The following is a 16,250-nucleotide window of genomic DNA, read 5'->3' as shown; positions in this document are numbered from 1 at the left end:
GGTTGGGAGTGTGGCTCAGTGGTAGAGCCCCTGCTTAGAATTCCCCAGTGAGGGGCTGGGGGCGTGGCTCAGTGGTAGAGCCTCTGCCTAGAATCCCCCAGTGAGGGGCTGGGGTGTGGCTCAGTGGTAGAGCCCCTGCCTAGAATCCCCCAGTGAGGGGCTGGGGCGTGGCTCCTGGTAGAGAGATTCCTAGCATGCCTGGTGGATTTTGGATGGAATGAGGGCTGCTAGGAGATTTTGTGAGGACACTGTCCTTACACGAGCAAGGAAGTCTTTCACAGAATGAGGTGCCAGTATCTTCCAGTGCCCCAGGCTGAGGGAGCTGCTGGCCTGGGGTGATCTGGGAGCCCATCCCCCAGCTCACCGGCTGTAGCTGGGTATGGTGCCCATGTCCAGGTCTTGGTCCGTGAAGGGGTCGACTCGTGCACACAGCCATTCATGCCTGTCCTGGTACATGGTATCTAGGACATGCACCACATCGTCACACTTCAGGGACATGGAGCAGGCATCCAGCTGGCTGGAGATGTTCAGGTTCAGGCGGATATAGAAAGAGTCCCCTGACGTGATCAGACCATCCTCCATCTCCTTCAGCAGCCTCCGGTATCCTGAGGAGAACGTAAAGTGTAAGTACCCGGGGGAAGCCTCGTCTGAGTGCCCGTCTTCCTCCTTGTGAGTGGGCAGTATGCCAGCTAGGGGTTTCCTTTTTCACGCCAGCTTCCAGGAAAGCGTGGGGCTAAGGTCTGTGCTGAGTCGCAACGCCTAACTTACTGGCATCTGTACTGGGGTCCCAGTGCCTTTTCTGCATGCTTGCCAAGTGGTACTTAACATGCAGTAGGCTATGCATCCTAAACTCAATGAATTTTTGCAAATGCATACACGTGAATAGCTCCTACTCTAAACCAGTAGGCTCTCTCAGGCTAACCTTATGCAGATTGCTATAGTCCTAGCTGGCTGTACCTCATGTTGCAAAAATGGAAATGAGTATCATGAGCTCCTTTGCTTCTTCTGGCTGACACTGCTCAACATTATAAGACACAACACTGTGGTGTACATTCCTTTTCGTTGCTGTATAGTACTCCACACTGGTGTGCGTTACTGACATATGTTATGTTTGGTGGACAGATGTGCTCATTTGGCGAGTGACCAGGCCACCGAGAACCTGTGTGGAAGCTTTAGTAGCTACTGCCAAATGCTGCATGTGTTGTTATGGCCAAATTTTGCTGGTCTTTTGAGTAAAACTTTCCAGTAACTTTGGGAGCATTCGGGGCTTATTGGATTCATAGTGCCAGTGAATCTAATAAATGCTGCAAGCTGTCAGTGAACACCTATGCTGTACACCCATGATTTATATCCCCAAATGGCCCCAATGACAGAGGGTTGTGGGTCAAAGTGGGAGCTGTAACAAGCAGGGCCCTAGTAGGTCATTCCTTGCCAAAGGACATTCCAGGCAGCTGAGTTGGTGTGAAGAAACAGATTCTATACCAGGTCCTTCAGGGGTGTTCTAGCTTTGTCCAGCCCTGCCTCAGGCTCCCTAATACCACCCAGCACCCCTGAGTCCGAGCTCTACTTTGGGACAGGGAGCCTTTACCGGAAATTCAGCCTGGAGGGCTATGCTGCCATTCACCTCTAGGGGGCGCAATTTACTTTGCAGCCTTGTAGCCCACAGGTCAAGATGTCCCCTAGAGACTTATTTATCTCTGTGCAGAGCTGGGAAGCCCAGCTTCAGGAGCTGGTAGGAGCAAATCCCATGAGTGGGGGTGACTGGGCTCCATCGTGCTACCCTCTGTACCAGGGTGCTGCTGGGAAGGGGCAGGAGAGAGGCTGGAGAAGCTGGCTGGCTATTTATGCTCTGCTCAAATATTCATGATTACCGTGGTTAAAAATAAGACCCAGCTGCAGAGGCAATCACGCAGGAAAACCCAGAGGTGAGAATGAGAATCCAAGTCATCACCCAGGCAGCAGGGCTGCTGGGGGTGGGGGGTGGCTAGGCCGGGCGGGGAGGCGGGGCTGCCTGCCTGTCAGTGGACCGGATGTGCTTGGCCCAGAGTCTCTGCGTGTAGTAGGCTGGGAAGCATGACGGAGGAGACAGATGTCATCCGTGCAGGGAGAGGAGCGAGCCAGGCGCCTGGAGCCGTGTCCTCTGTTTCCCTAGGAGGTTTGTGGATTTGGTTCAGGGCGATACAGAGCATCTTCAACCCCACCTGTTATCCTCTTGGGTTGAGACGCGGCTCAATTTTCATGAGGTACAGATGGAGCAAGTGGGAGGCTCAGGGTATGTGTCCTGTGCCCTATCCTTGTGTGGACCAGGTCCGGCTCAGGCCTTACCTTCATGGTTGACCTTGTAGTGCAGGGTGACGGGGCCACTGCACCTCTGGATGGTCCAACGGGCCTCTTCCTTGGTGCACGCATCCAGTGGAACGCTCTGCCTTTCGCCTCGGATGCAACCTTCCAACTACGGGGCAAGAACAAGCAGTTCATCTTTGGCTCTGCAGATGGGCGGGGCTAAGGGTGCTTCCTACTGAGCATCGTTCTTCAGACACAAGGGCATCCTGTGCCACTGGGCTGCATGATTCACTAGGTGTGCATAAAAGAGAAGGGCCTGGGGACACCTCATAGCTTCTCCCTCTATGTCTCACCAGCAGGAGTTGGTGGCCCTCACGCAGTCCGGCCTTCTCAGCCAACGAGCCAGGCTTCACAGAGTGAATGAAGCTTCCGTGTGCATTGCCGCCCAGCAGGGTGAGCTGGGTGATGAGTCCATCGCCATTCAGAGTTGTGTGCTGCACCAAGGGGCTGGTGCCCCTCACGTGACCCCCAGATGTGACCGATGGCCGGAAGGGCCTGAGTTGGGAAATAAAATAGGCAGTTGGACTCAAAAGAGACGAGCTGAACAGGCTGGCAGGCTGGGGAAGGATGCCGGTGGCATGGCTGTATGTGTCCTTCAGGCTTGGGGGTGCCTTTCTTATCCTGACTGTCAAGGAATAGATGGAGAGGTCTTCTCTAACCCTCCCAATGCTCTACTTTGAGACAGGTCTCCTGTAGTAGCACAGGCTAGCTTCCAACCCACTAGGCAGCCAAGGAAAACCTCGACCTGATTCTCTCGCCTCCGCTTCCTGAGTTCTGGGGTCCCATTGCCTGACACGTGGTGCTGGGGCTGGAACCCAGGGATTTGTGCATGGCAGTGAGTGCCCTCCCAACTGAGCCACATCCCTAGTCTGGGGAACTGATTTGTGACTGAGACCCTGGACTTAGTCTTAAGGCACATGAATGGTTCCCTGTTAGGGAAATGAGAAGATGAGGGTCTTGGGTCCTATTCTTAAGTCCCCATTTGGCCACTCCTACCCCGGCACCTCTGTTCTATCTTTGTACATTTTCGGTAAGTGAGTCAGCCAGCCAGTCAGCCAGTCAGTCAGTCAGTCGATCAGTCAGTCAGTCAGTCAGTCTGTCTGTCCATCAGCCCATCAGTCTGTCCATCCGTATATCTCTCTGTCTCTGTCTCTCAGTCTCTCTCTCTCTGTGCCTATGGAAGTCAGAGGTCAAGCTCAGGTGTTGTTTCTCAGTCCCCATTTTTTTTTTTTGGTAGTCTCAATGGATCTGGGGTTTACTGATCACAAACACATACCACCAAACCCAGATTCTTATGTGGGGATCTGGGGATTTGAACTCAGATCTTCATGCTCATGAGGCAAGTGCTATACCCATCTCCCCAGTCCTGTCTCCATACCTTTCTAAAGAGAACTTCCGGAACATGAGGTTGACCTGCTCCAGGTCGTAGGCATCCAGTCCTTCTGACTGGTGAGAGGAGGAGGAGGAGTGGATGGAGGGGGGTCCAAAGGAGTAACGTTCGTGATTTTCATCTGTAGAGGAGTGAGGGTCTGTCAGGACCTAGGAGCACCAGGGGGAGCACCTAGAATCACCCTCCTCCCCCAGAGTGGAGCTCAATAATAGCATAGCCCTGTAGACTGGAATTTGCGAGGAGTCTCCAGAGCATAGCTTAGGGTTGTATCATGTAGCCCAGGCTATCCTCAAACTTGCCATTCTCCTGCCTCCATCTCTCATGTGCTGGGATTACGCATGTACCCTGATGGGGGGATCTGGGATCGGAGCTCTGCAGCATTAACTATACTGTACCTATCTCCTGCCATCAGGGCAGGTAAAATCCAAAATAGACATCCCCCTGCTTCTCCTCTTAAGGAGCCTCACCAGACGTCTGTGTGTAGGGAGTTAGAAGGTACCTTTATCACTTTCTGTCTACTCCTTTGTAGCAGGGTCTCTCCCTGAACCTAGGGCTCACGCCTTCTCAGAGAGGCGGGAGGCTAGCCAGTCCCAGCAGTCTTGGCTCTATGCCTCTCAGAATCAGGGTGAGAGACGTTTGCAGGGACACCCAGCTGGCTGTGAGGATGCTGGGATCCGAGCTCCCGTCCTCAGGATTGTGGAGCAAGAACTCAGCAGATCTGTCTCATTAGCAAGCAGACTCGGGGGTTCTCACTTTAGCACCCCCACTGCTAAGCAGTCTCCCCACCTTCCTACACTGACTTTCAGACTCTGGGTCTGGGGGACCTGGGGTCTCCATTCTCTCCTCCCACCTCAGTTGGACTGTAAGCTCCCGGGAGAGAGATGCTCATTGGAATAGAGCCACCAGGGTGAGGCACACACTGGTCCTGCTTGGGGCTGATAACAAAGGCCAATTCTGCACAGGATTTTCCCCTGACACCCGCAATATACTTTGGACGCCTGCCCAGGATTCGCTTCCCAGCTTCCCTGTTCTAAAACTCTCTTGGTTCCTTTCATTACCCAGCCTCTATTAGGTGCTAACCCCTCTTTAACACTCGATAGCTTGTGATGGACCCCAATTATGGAGGGCCGCTAATCTTTCCATTTTATCTGCTGGTGGCCTCTGCAGCTCAGGGGCATAGATGGAGCTGGAGAGGACTAGAATGTGTGTGTGTGTGTGTGTGTGTGTGTGTGTGTGTGTGTGTGTGTGTGTTGGCAGGGTGTGTCTGGAGGATTCTGAGCCTAACCTTCCAGCAGGGTAGAGGTCTGGTGACACCTGGGGACATGGGCCCATTTCTAGGATCTCCTCCCTCTCTGTGATCCAGCCAGGCCTATGCCCCAGGCATGGCACTGACACTGTGGTTTCTGTCAGCAGAGTTGTTAGGACTGGGACTGAGCAGGGATCCCTGGCTGAGAGGGGCAGGTCATTGGGACCATACATGTACTCTGTAGCCCACAGGTCCAGGCTCTCATTCCTGGCTTTCCATACAGCCTGTGTATGACTGAGAGAGGGTCGGTGTCCCCAATGTGGTCATTTGAGGGCCATGCCCTAAAATTCAAGACTGGCCTCTACCTCCAATTTCATGTAGCCCAGGATGGCCTCCAGTTTTCTCTCTAAGTAGTGGAAGATGACCTTGAACTTCACATACACCTGCCTCCACCCCCAAGTGCTGGGATTGCAGGAGCGTGCCATCAAGCCCAGGTTATGCAGGACAGGGGTGGAACCCAAGGCTTCATGCATGCTAGGCAAACTCTAGACCAACTAAGCCACACCCCCAGACTCTCACTGGAGGATTCTAGGCAGGGGCTCTACCACTGAGCCACGCCCCCCAGCCTCTTACTGGGGGATTCTAGGCAGGGGCTCTACCACTGAGCCACGCCCCCCAGCCTCTTACTGGGGGATTCTAGGCAGGGGCTCTACCACTGAGCCACGCCCCCAGCCTCTTACTGGGGGATTCTAGGCAGGTGCTCTAGCCACACCCCAGCCCCTCACTGGGGGATTCTAGGCAGGGTACCACTGAGCCACGCCCCCAGCCCCTCCCTCGGAGATTCAGGCAGGGTCTCTACCACTGAGCCACGCCCCCAGCCCCCTCACAGGGTCATTGGAGGAAATCACTCTACATATGAGCCACATTCTGAGTCTTAGAATTATTATTTTAAATCCATGGCTTTCCTTGTTCTTCAGTTGAGCATCTGGCTCTGCCTATAAACCATAGGGCCACCTTGGTCCCTGGCTGGAGCAGCCTTTCTTCCATGCTTCCCTTCTGAGTCCTTCTCGGGACAGACCCTTCCCTCTCTAGTCACCAGGACTCCTGCAGGCCTGGCAGATCCATACGTACCGTCAAGGTCTAAGACGTCAAACCCACAGCTATCGTTGTCTTCTTCCACCGTGCTGTAAGAAACAAGCCGGGGGTGAGACGACACTGGTGTGAGTGTGTGCTGCAGGGGAACAAGGTCGGGGAAGTTTCTAGAACATTTTGGTTTTCCATCGGGCCTTGATTCTAAGAGGCCAGCATGGAGGTGGGGAATGGGGGTTGAGTAGGGTGGGATGAAGTGGGAGTAGGTGAGGAAGAGGGACTAAACCAGCAGGAAGGCAGCCCTGGTGGCCTGCGGAGACCACATCTCAGTAGCTGAGGAGGAGGCTGAGGGGTGTGAGTGTTTTTGGGGGGCAGGGTGGCACGGGTGGAGCTAGACACGGTGTTACTGGCTCGCAGTATTCAGGAGGCAGAAGCAGGGAGATTGCCCGTGGGAGACCAGCGTAGGGTATGAATTTCCCAGAGGGCCAAGCAGACTCTGCTATTCGCATCACATATTTGCCCCCTACACCTGCTCAGATGGCTCTGAGGCAGCAGAGCGCCCTCTAGGCTGGAGTAGGGGCCAACCCTTGGCTGGCTGCAGTGGTGTAGATGGGGCTGTGAGACTTCTGTAATGTCCCTGAATAGGAGTCTAAGGTGTTCAGAAGGGTGCGCCCCCTGGAGGAACCAGGCAGGAATTCTCACAGGTCAGTGTGGACCAGGTTTATGAAGAGGGTGGTTCCCCATCTCCAAGCCTCAACTAACCCCATGTGGACCGTGGGGACCCTCTCGCCTTTCCTTTTAACGTTGTTGAGAGGCCTAAGGAGTTCATACCAACACGGGGAACTGGAGACAGGGTCAGCCAGCTAGCCAAGGCCTCTACCTGCCACTCACCTACGATGTGGCGCGTCTTCCTTGCAGCGTCTGACTATGGAGTCATTTCCCGGGGGCTCTGCGGTGATTGACATGATACTGCTGCGGCTCCGATGGGGTTGCTGTGAACGCGGCACAGCTGTGTTACCGGATATTTATCTGTGATGCCTCGGCGGGCATAAATATTATATACATGGGAACTAAATTTAACTTGGGATGTTCCCTCCCACCCCTACTCGGGAAGCATGGGCTGAGCAAGCTGGTCCACAGTATGACCTTGGCTGGAGGAGGCTGGGCTCAGCCCTGGGGCAGTCAGCAGAGCTTGGAGCACAGCTGCTTCCACAGCTGCTTGCCCGGCCCTGAGAAGCAGACGGGGAACCGCTGAGCTGGGGAGGCAGAGCCTAGGGCTCAGGACCCTGCACAGACTGGGTTCTGTAGCCCTCAGCTGCCGCCTCTGCTTTGGACAGGGTGGGTGTGAAGAGGGGTGCTTTGAGGAGTGGGTTGGGGAGGTGGGACTGTGGATGGGACGCGTGCCTTGGATTTTGGCACAGGAGCTGATACCAGACCGTTGTTGTACATCCATTACCAAATTTCTACCTCCCTCAGGGTCTGATTTGAGAAGCTGAGCTGACATTTTTCCCAGGGCACCCCTCAGGCTTAGAATTTCTAATCTTGTGCCTTCTGCGGGTTACAAATAGATAGCTGGACGCAACTGCCTAGCTCTGTACAGGAGTGGGGATGTGCCCTCTCCTGCTGCTCCAGCAGTCCCTGCCCTGCCCAAAACCTCCCAGGACGGTGGCTGGGGTTGTATGGGGCTGTGAAGTTGCAGAATTGGTGCTGTTTGTCGCTGCAGCCTAGGAGGCCCACCTCCTCCTCCCACCAAGTGTTAAATTGGGAATGGAGGCAGCAGGAAGGTGTGAATACATTGCTGGGCTGGGGAAAGGGACTTCTTTAAATAAACATCAGTGAGGCCCCAGGCTCAGCCTGGGGACTCCGAAGGTGTGTGAGTGGAGTGGAGATTATGGGAGCTCACCATCTTGGAGAAAGAGCTGGTGACAGGCAGGGAGCGGGAGGAACTGGGGCTGCCGTCTGTGAAATCCTCTTCGTGCCCCTTGACTGTCCTCATCAGAGCCAAGGGAGACAGGGAGAAGCCGGCACAGAAAACAGGGGAGAGAAAAGAGAGGGAGAGGGAAGTTAAAGCCTCTACCTGGGGTTCTCCTGACGTGGATGGTCAGGGGACTGAGCCAATCAGGAGCTTGCCTGTCCCCTGTGGAGACCCAGGAAGCAACAACAGTAAAACCTGCACTCCTCATTCGCTTGCAGGTGGCGCTCTTTTTCTTTTCTTCAGGATAGCATATCCTGCCCAGAGTCAGGCTGGCCAAGGGTGGCTCCAGTCAAGACTAAACCATGTCACCTGTCTTTGAGGACTCACAGAGGGGTCCCTCTGCCATTCCCACCTCCACCCAATGAGGAAGCGCTGGGCAGACAGGAAAAAACTCATGTCTGTTTTCCCCACCATCCAAGCTTTCCCTGCTCAACAAGGTGGGCTGACTGCAGAGCACACAGAAAGGGGGAAAAGCCCCTCGCTTCCTTAGCAAAGCCCTCCATGTTCTCTCTTGTCCTTCAGGGGCTCCTAGGAGTTTGTGTGATCATCTCCCTCAACTTTTGTGTGACTGACCTGCCACCTGCAAGGCACCCATAACCCAAAGTGTATGCGTGTATGTGTATGCACAGCTGTGTAGGCCCAGGTGCCCGTTGTGTATGCAGTGTGAGGGAAGCCTTGCATTCTATGCCCCTGTATCCTCACAGAAGGCAGCCTGCTAGGCTTGGTAGGCAATGATGAAGAACACAGCCCCGGTTGGTTAGTAGGTTAGTATCCTTCTATTTCCTTTTGCGGGGGTGGGTGTCTTATCTGTACACCACAGACCCCAGGACCTTTGCACATCACTTTGGATAAAGAACATCACTGAGACCCCCTGACGTAGCTTAGCTGACAGGGAGCTCAGTCAGACGTCAGAACTTAGGTCTGTATTATTCTTGCCTAGCCTCCCTAAAAGTCACTAAGGTAGAACAGAGCTGAGGTGATCAGGACGGACCTCTGGGTTTTGTGGCTGCTGTCTGTCTGGGGTCCCACTCTTAACATTTTTTTTTTTGGACCCAAAACTTCTCAAACTTCTTCCCGTGACTGTGATCTGAGTTTACAGACTGTGGGGCACATTCTGGGACCTCCCAGCACCCGTTCTATTAGCAGGAGCTTCGTTTGTCTTGCAAACCTTCCTTAGGGGGTCGCTATTCCTAGAGCTGTTGTGAGGCTGAGAGAACCTTGAGAATGGTGTGCTTCGGAGAGCCAGGACTCTGCGACTGAACCTGTAGCCTCACACATCTGGGCACTGCCAGCCAACATCTTAGATGAGGAAGACTATAGCTGTGGACTTAAATTCCTTTACTGAATGAGCTCCGTTCAGGAGGCAGGGGATGGCTTAGTACATAGAGTAGCTAATGTTTGCTGCACACGTGTGAGGAGCTGAGTTTGATCTTCAGCGTCCATGGATATAGTTGGAAGGTGTGGCAGCCAGCTTGTAATTCTGTTTTCCGCACCATCCAAGCTTTCCCTGCTCAACAAGGTGGGCTGACTGCAGAGCACACAGAAAGGGGGGAAAGCTCCTCGCTTCCTTAGCAAAGCCCTCCATGTTGTCTCTTGTCCCTCAGGGGCTCCTAGGAGTTTGCGTGACCATCTCCCTCAACTTTAGTGTGACCAACGTGCCTTGCAGGAATTCAGAAGGCGGAGACAACTGGGAGCAACAGGACTCTATACGACTCTTATCCAGGAGCTCTGGGTAGATCCTACCTCGATGAATAAGGTCGAGGAGCGACTGAGGAAGATTCCCGGGTCAGCCTGGGCTCTCTGTACAGACGCCCCATGTGCACACACAGGGGCAGGCATACACGCACAGGCATCACACAAATACCCATGCAAAAATAAATAACTTAAAGATGCGCCATTTGGCCAAGAGGGCCACAGAGGTGATGCGCTGGTGGACAGAGCCCTGCCCGTGTGAATGACGATGAGCAGCATTTGCTGCCTGGTTGAAACACCGCACCCTGATACCCTGGAGGCCTCGCCCAGGTTGAACTCGCAGGGCTGGTCATTGTGGCAGGAGAAACAGATGGAACGAGAGGGGGAGGGTGACAGATGAGCAAGGGCAAAACGGACCTGGGCAGCCTACTAACCTTGAAACTCGGATGCTTGCTTCATGCTGATGGGGGATTTGGCTCTCTGCAGCTGAAAGAGAGGGGAGGGGAAGGCACAAGACAGACGACACAAATCAAACAGGGCCCTAGACACATGTCACTGCGGCTCAGAGGAAAATAAAACAAACCGCCCGATCTGCAGCTGCCTGGCTTGGGCCATGCATTTGATGCCAGGCTCCTACAGTTGGGACAAGACGTGGTCTCTTTCCCCCCAGGCTTGGATCAGCCAACTGCTACTCCAGATGAGCCCCCTCCAAAGGGAGCCCCTGAACAGGGCTCTAAAATCCTGAAGCACAGGAGCCCTGTATGCCAAGCTGACTCATGTGCAGGGACCCCCATGAGAGGCTGGGCTTCAGAGAAGCTGCCTGCCACCTTTGATCCATGTGTTACCCTCTCCCATCAGCACAGAGAGGCAAGGGTAACTAGACTCTGATGAGGTGTTGTATCCACGTAACTATCCATCTACCCATTCCATTCATCTACTCTACACTCACCTCTCAATGAATCATCCATCCATGCATGGAAATTTCCATTCATCTACACATCTATTCACTAACCATCCACCCACCCATGCATCCATGCATCCATGCATCCATCCATCTACCCAGGCCTACCTACCCATCATCCACCATCCTATCCATCCATGTAATCAATCATAATTAATCCATCCATCCATCCATCCATTCATCCATCCATCCATCCATCTATCCATCAATCCACCCATGTAACTATCCACGTAACTATCCATTCATTCACATATCCACCCACCCACCCACCCATCCATCCATATCATCCATCCATCCATCCATCCATCCATCCACTCATTCATCCATCTATATCATCAATCCATCAATCAGTTAATCTATTTCCAATCATGTAACCATTCATTCATCCATGTACCATTTATCATTCATCCTTTTATCCATTAATCCATTTACCTACCCATCAATCTATCACCTATTGACCCATCATCCATCCATGTAACAATCTATCCTTCCATCCACCCACCCATTGTCTATCCATGTAATTATCCATCCATCTACTCATAATCTATTTATTCACTCAACAGTCCATCCACGCAACCACCAATTTACCTGTGTAACTATTCAACCACCATCTTCCCATCTATCCATACAGCCCCATCCCATCTACCATATAATCATTCATTAATCAACCCATCAATCCACCCACTCACCCATCCATTAGTCAACCACCCATTCTTGTAACCACCCATCCATCTACCCAGTCCTCTGTCAGTCACCATCCTATCCAGTCATTATTAATCCATCCATTCATCCATCATCCATTCGTCCTCTCCACCATCCATCCTTTCATCCTCCTACCTACCCAACCTTCCATGCATGCATGCATGCATTTACCCATTGGTGTAACCACCCATCTACCCTCCCATTTACCCACCCATCAACTCATGAACTCCCTCTGAGACAGCCACATGTCCTGGCTCTCCCTGGCTATCAACCAAAGTGACAGTGCTGTGCTCTGAGCTCCCAACATGGGGCCTGGGGAAGGAAGGTGATTTTTCTTTCGAATGGCCTTACTTTCTAAACAAATGAATGCCTGCAAGCAAGCATGACTTGCAGTCTGTCCAGGACTGTAACAGGTTAAGTCGCACCCAATCAGAGCCAGGTGCTACTCTCCAGCTGCATGGGGCTCCCATGCCACCATCTGCCTCCCACCTGTGCCCCTGGGTACCTGGATGCCCTTTAGGTTCATCCGGCGCCGGGGTGGATGGTAGGGCAGAAAGTACTTGCTGTCTTCCGGAGACTCTTCTGAGGTTGAAGAATCATCAGCTTCTTGGCCATTGGTCCTGGGGCTGGTGTCTCCAAGGTTCTGTGAGATGATGGTGGCTGGAAGGTGTCTAGGCAGACTCTAGATGGGAGGGATGAGCAGGAGGAAAGCTGGTGGCATGCATAAAGCAGATTGGCTGATGGTATGATACTTTTTTCCCCTTGGGTACCCAAGCGTGACACTCAGTCTGCGCTGTTCTTTTCTGATGCCCTGGATGTCATAGCTCATCAGCACACCTTGACATGGGTTTGTTCCTTCTTCCTGTCTCTCATGCTTCCCAGTCCAACAGACATCTGGGACCATCACTTGCTGGCCACCTGCTGGCTGCTTCTGCCTCGTGGTCTTGGCTCATGCCATCTCCAGGGTTAGACTACCATCTGCGCTGCTCCTGGCCCAACATGGGTGAGGGGACTCTAGCTTCATGAAGACATCTAGAGGTTACTCACGGAGGAGCTGTGTGTCTAGTGCTGGGCTTACTGTAGAGGGGCCTGTGCGGGGCTTATACAAATTGCAAACTGTCACATTCGGAGGAGGAGATCACAGCCCTAGAGCTCCTGAGTTCCACTACAGGGGTTAGGGAAGGTCCTTCTGAGAAGGAGGCACCTTGGCAAGGCTGAAAGCCGAGTGGTCATGTGACCAGGAGAACTCAGACTAGGGGCCTTCCAGGTGGGGCCCACGGCCTCCAGAACTCCCCAAGCAAGGAAGCGTTCTGGAACCCAAAGAGAAGGGTTCCTTCATGGGTTTCATGATGCCCTTGAACTTGAAATATACAACACAGTTCAGACACCACACCTTTGCCTGTGCCGATTCTGTATTCTCTTTCTCTGAAAATGATGATTTAATTGCATGACGCTTTCCATCAGTGTTGTTCTATGTTCTCTCTCTCTGTCTCTCTTTCTCTGTCTCTGTCTGTCTGTCTGTCTGTCTGTCTGTCTCTCTGTCTCTCTCTGTCTCTCTCTGTCTCTCTCTCTCTCTCTCTCTCTTCACCTGGAACTCACCCAATAGTGCAAACTGGCTGGGCAGTGAACCCAGGGATCTGTGTGCTGTGTGCTTCTGCCTCTCCGGCATTGGGACTACAGTCATCCACCACCACCATGCCTGCCCCTCCCCACTTTTAAATGCATATTCTGGGGACTGAACTCATTTCCTCATGCCCGCTTGGTAAACCCTTGAGCCATTTTTTTTTTCTATTTTTCGGAGCTGGGGACCGAACCCAGGGCCTTGCGCTTGCTAGGCAAGCGCTCTACCACTGAGCTAAATCCCCAACCCCACCCTTGAGCCATTTATGCTGTTGTCTTTTTATGCAGTCTCTGTTCAGGTAGACCCTCAGCTATAGTAATCACGCGTCACCTGTAGGAATGGCAGCAGTGTTCCTTCATATCTAGGTGTCAACGGGGCTCCTGGGAGACATAGTCTTACTTGCCTCTCTGTCTACTAATGAGTGTTCACCCATGGGCACCAGTGACTTTAACAAGCACAGGGTATCTTAATCCTGGTGACCTTCCACACTGCCAGAGAGTGCCAAGGGAAGGCTTGCTGCTGGCTATGATCCACTGAGAGGCACAGGAAGTTAGAAAAGTGATAAGAGTTACTCAGCCGAACAAGGGCCAACCTGGAATGTCACTGAGACTCCTAACACGGAGGGAGCTACTTTTGTCCTTCTTGGGACTGTGTGGGTCCTGGGGTTGGAAGTGAGGTCATCAGGTTTGGAAGCAAATACCTTTACCTACCCAGCCATCTCAGAGGCCTGGGCACATGTGTGTGTGTGTGTGTGTGTGTGTGTGTGTGTGTGTGTGTATACATACATACACACACACAGACACACAGACAGACTCACAGAGACACACAGAGACACAGAGACACACACATACACAGACACACAGAGTAACAGACACACACACATACACAGACACACAGAGTAACAGACACACACATACAGACATACACACATACAGACATATATACATACAGACACATACACACATAAAGACACACACAGAGACTCACAGAGACACACACACACAGAGACACACACACATACACGGACAGACACACACACAGACACATGGACACACAGAGACAGACACACAGACACACACAGAGACTCACACAGACACACACAGAGACTCACAGAGACACAGAAACACAGAGACACACACACATACACAGACAGACAGACACACACACAGAGACTCACAGAGACATACATACATACACAGACAGACACACACACAGACACACAGATACACAGAGAGACAGACACACACATATAGACATACACACATACAAACATACACACAGACAGACACACACAGACATACACAGAGACACACACAAACAGACATGCACATAGACATGCACACATACAAGACTTACACAGACACACACATAGACATTCACACACACAGGGTCAGGAGACACAGTGATGATGGTGTGAATGGGGGTTGCTATGGTCAGCCAACAGCAGGGATTGGGAGGACACCTGGCCGTGGGTATGGGGACATGGCCAGCTAGCCCTACCTGGTCAAGACTGCCGTTGTCCTTGGACAGGCGCCGGAGCTTGCTCTCCAGGTTGACAATGCAGGCCTCCCTCCGCACCATCTCGATACGCATCTCATCATTCTTCTCCTCCAGCTCACGGATCTGCTTCCGGTACTTGTCCTTCTCGATTAAGCACTGTGAGTACTGAGTCTGTGCCTCATCGCGGGAGTGGAAGGCCTGCCAAGGAAGAGCTACGCGTTCACTCAGAGCAAGCTAAAGTAAAGCAGATATGATCACCTCTGGTTCAGGCTCAGCCAAGGGACCCACTGTTTACTGCCCTTCCTTCCTCTGAGATTTGTAGATTGAACCCAGGGCCTTGTGTATACTAGGTGTGTGTTCTACCACTGAGCCACGCCCCCAGCCCCTCACTGGGGGATTCTAGGCAGGGGCTCTACCACTGAGCCACACCCCAGTCCCTCACTGGGGGATTCTAGGCAGGGGCTCTACCACTGAGCCACGCCCCCAGCCCCTCACTGGGGGATTCTAGGCAGGGGCTCTACCACTGAGCCACGCCCCCAGCCCCTCACTGGGGATTGTAGGTACACATTCCAATGTTAAATTCCATCCCCAGCTATCTTCTTGACCTCAGAAGACTCTCCTGAAATCAGGAAGTACTTTCTTCCCAACACCCACCCTGGTGCCAAATGAACCTAAAGGTCATTTAGATAACCAGGGGCATGGGGGGTGGTGGTGAGACCCATGCAGGTAGGAGGTAGCCTCTGGCTGTGCTTGGTGTGACTTGACCTGTTATAGTCCCGGACAAGGTCTTACTAAGTTGCCCAACTGACGTTGAAGTCACTCTTGTAGCTTCCGCATGCCTTAAGCTAACCATCCTCTTGTTTCTGTCTCCTGAATGCTGAGATGGGAAGCCTTCACTCGCACACCCTGCTTGTCCCTGGAGTTTGGGCACCCCAGCCTCTCACTTCTGCATCCTGTAACCTAACCTGTTCTTGCCATGTGTCAGGGACAGTGTGAAGGGCTGTGTCGTAGCCTCCATCCCCCCAGGGTCTGTACTGTGCTAATATAGACACTACCAGTCCACTTTACATATGAGGACACTGAGCTGTCATGGGGATGCCTTGCTTTGGCATTATGCTTTATGAGTTACAGGTTTGGAATTCAACTTCCTCATTTTACTAAGGAGACCAGCTGAGCTTCAGGCTCTGTTATGGGAGTCAGTGGGTGCAGCTCAGGCCTCCCCGATCCCTTAAGGCCTGTGCATTCTGACCCACTGATTCTGACATGGAATTTATCTCCGAGCCGGAGACAGAGATGATGGATTCATAAGGAAGCTCTGTGTGGTCAGGGAGATGGCTACACAGAGAGACAGACACACACATATAGACATACACATGTACAAACATACACATAGACATGGCTAGGGACCACAAGCAAAATGACTCCATGTGCCACAGCCGTGCTGGGTGGCTTCCTAGTCTGCCACGTCCAGGGTGGCACTGTACCTGGTCCCGCTCCCGCTCCACCTCCTCCAGCTGCAGCATAACCGTGTTCATGCGGTGCTTGTACATTTCACAGTCCTTCCCCAGGGTTGAGCACTTGAGCTCCAGGTCTTCCTTCTCTTCCAGGTACTGTGAGCAACACGAGAGAGCAATGCAATACTGGGTGTTCAAGGGTTTAGGGAGAGCGGCTGTGTGTGCGTGTATAGGCGTGTGCGCGCGTGCGCGTGTGTGTCTGATGTATATGTGTGTC

General features: G+C 52.8%; 1 protein-coding gene across 1 annotated transcript in view; it reads right to left on the bottom strand.

Moving 5' to 3' along the window:
• Card11 (caspase recruitment domain family member 11) overlaps positions 1-16,250 on the bottom strand; it is a 63,349-nt gene that overhangs the window by 11,936 nt on the left and 35,163 nt on the right. The window contains exons 7-17 of the mRNA XM_032887082.1: positions 16,004-16,129; positions 14,520-14,717; positions 11,904-12,080; positions 10,170-10,221; positions 7,972-8,054; positions 6,960-7,060; positions 6,111-6,163; positions 3,722-3,854; positions 2,637-2,838; positions 2,326-2,452; positions 365-605 (exon numbers count right to left, since the gene is read on the bottom strand). Coding sequence (XP_032742973.1) covers positions 365-605; positions 2,326-2,452; positions 2,637-2,838; positions 3,722-3,854; positions 6,111-6,163; positions 6,960-7,060; positions 7,972-8,054; positions 10,170-10,221; positions 11,904-12,080; positions 14,520-14,717; positions 16,004-16,129 — 1,493 coding nt within the window. The remainder of the gene's footprint in view (positions 1-364; positions 606-2,325; positions 2,453-2,636; positions 2,839-3,721; positions 3,855-6,110; positions 6,164-6,959; positions 7,061-7,971; positions 8,055-10,169; positions 10,222-11,903; positions 12,081-14,519; positions 14,718-16,003; positions 16,130-16,250) is intronic.

Source organism: Rattus rattus, chromosome 16 (genome assembly GCF_011064425.1).
Source record: "Rattus rattus isolate New Zealand chromosome 16, Rrattus_CSIRO_v1, whole genome shotgun sequence".
Classification (NCBI taxonomy): Eukaryota; Metazoa; Chordata; class Mammalia; order Rodentia; family Muridae; genus Rattus; species Rattus rattus.
Note: the sequence above shows the minus strand (reverse complement) of the source record. Positions and strands in the feature narration are given on the sequence as shown.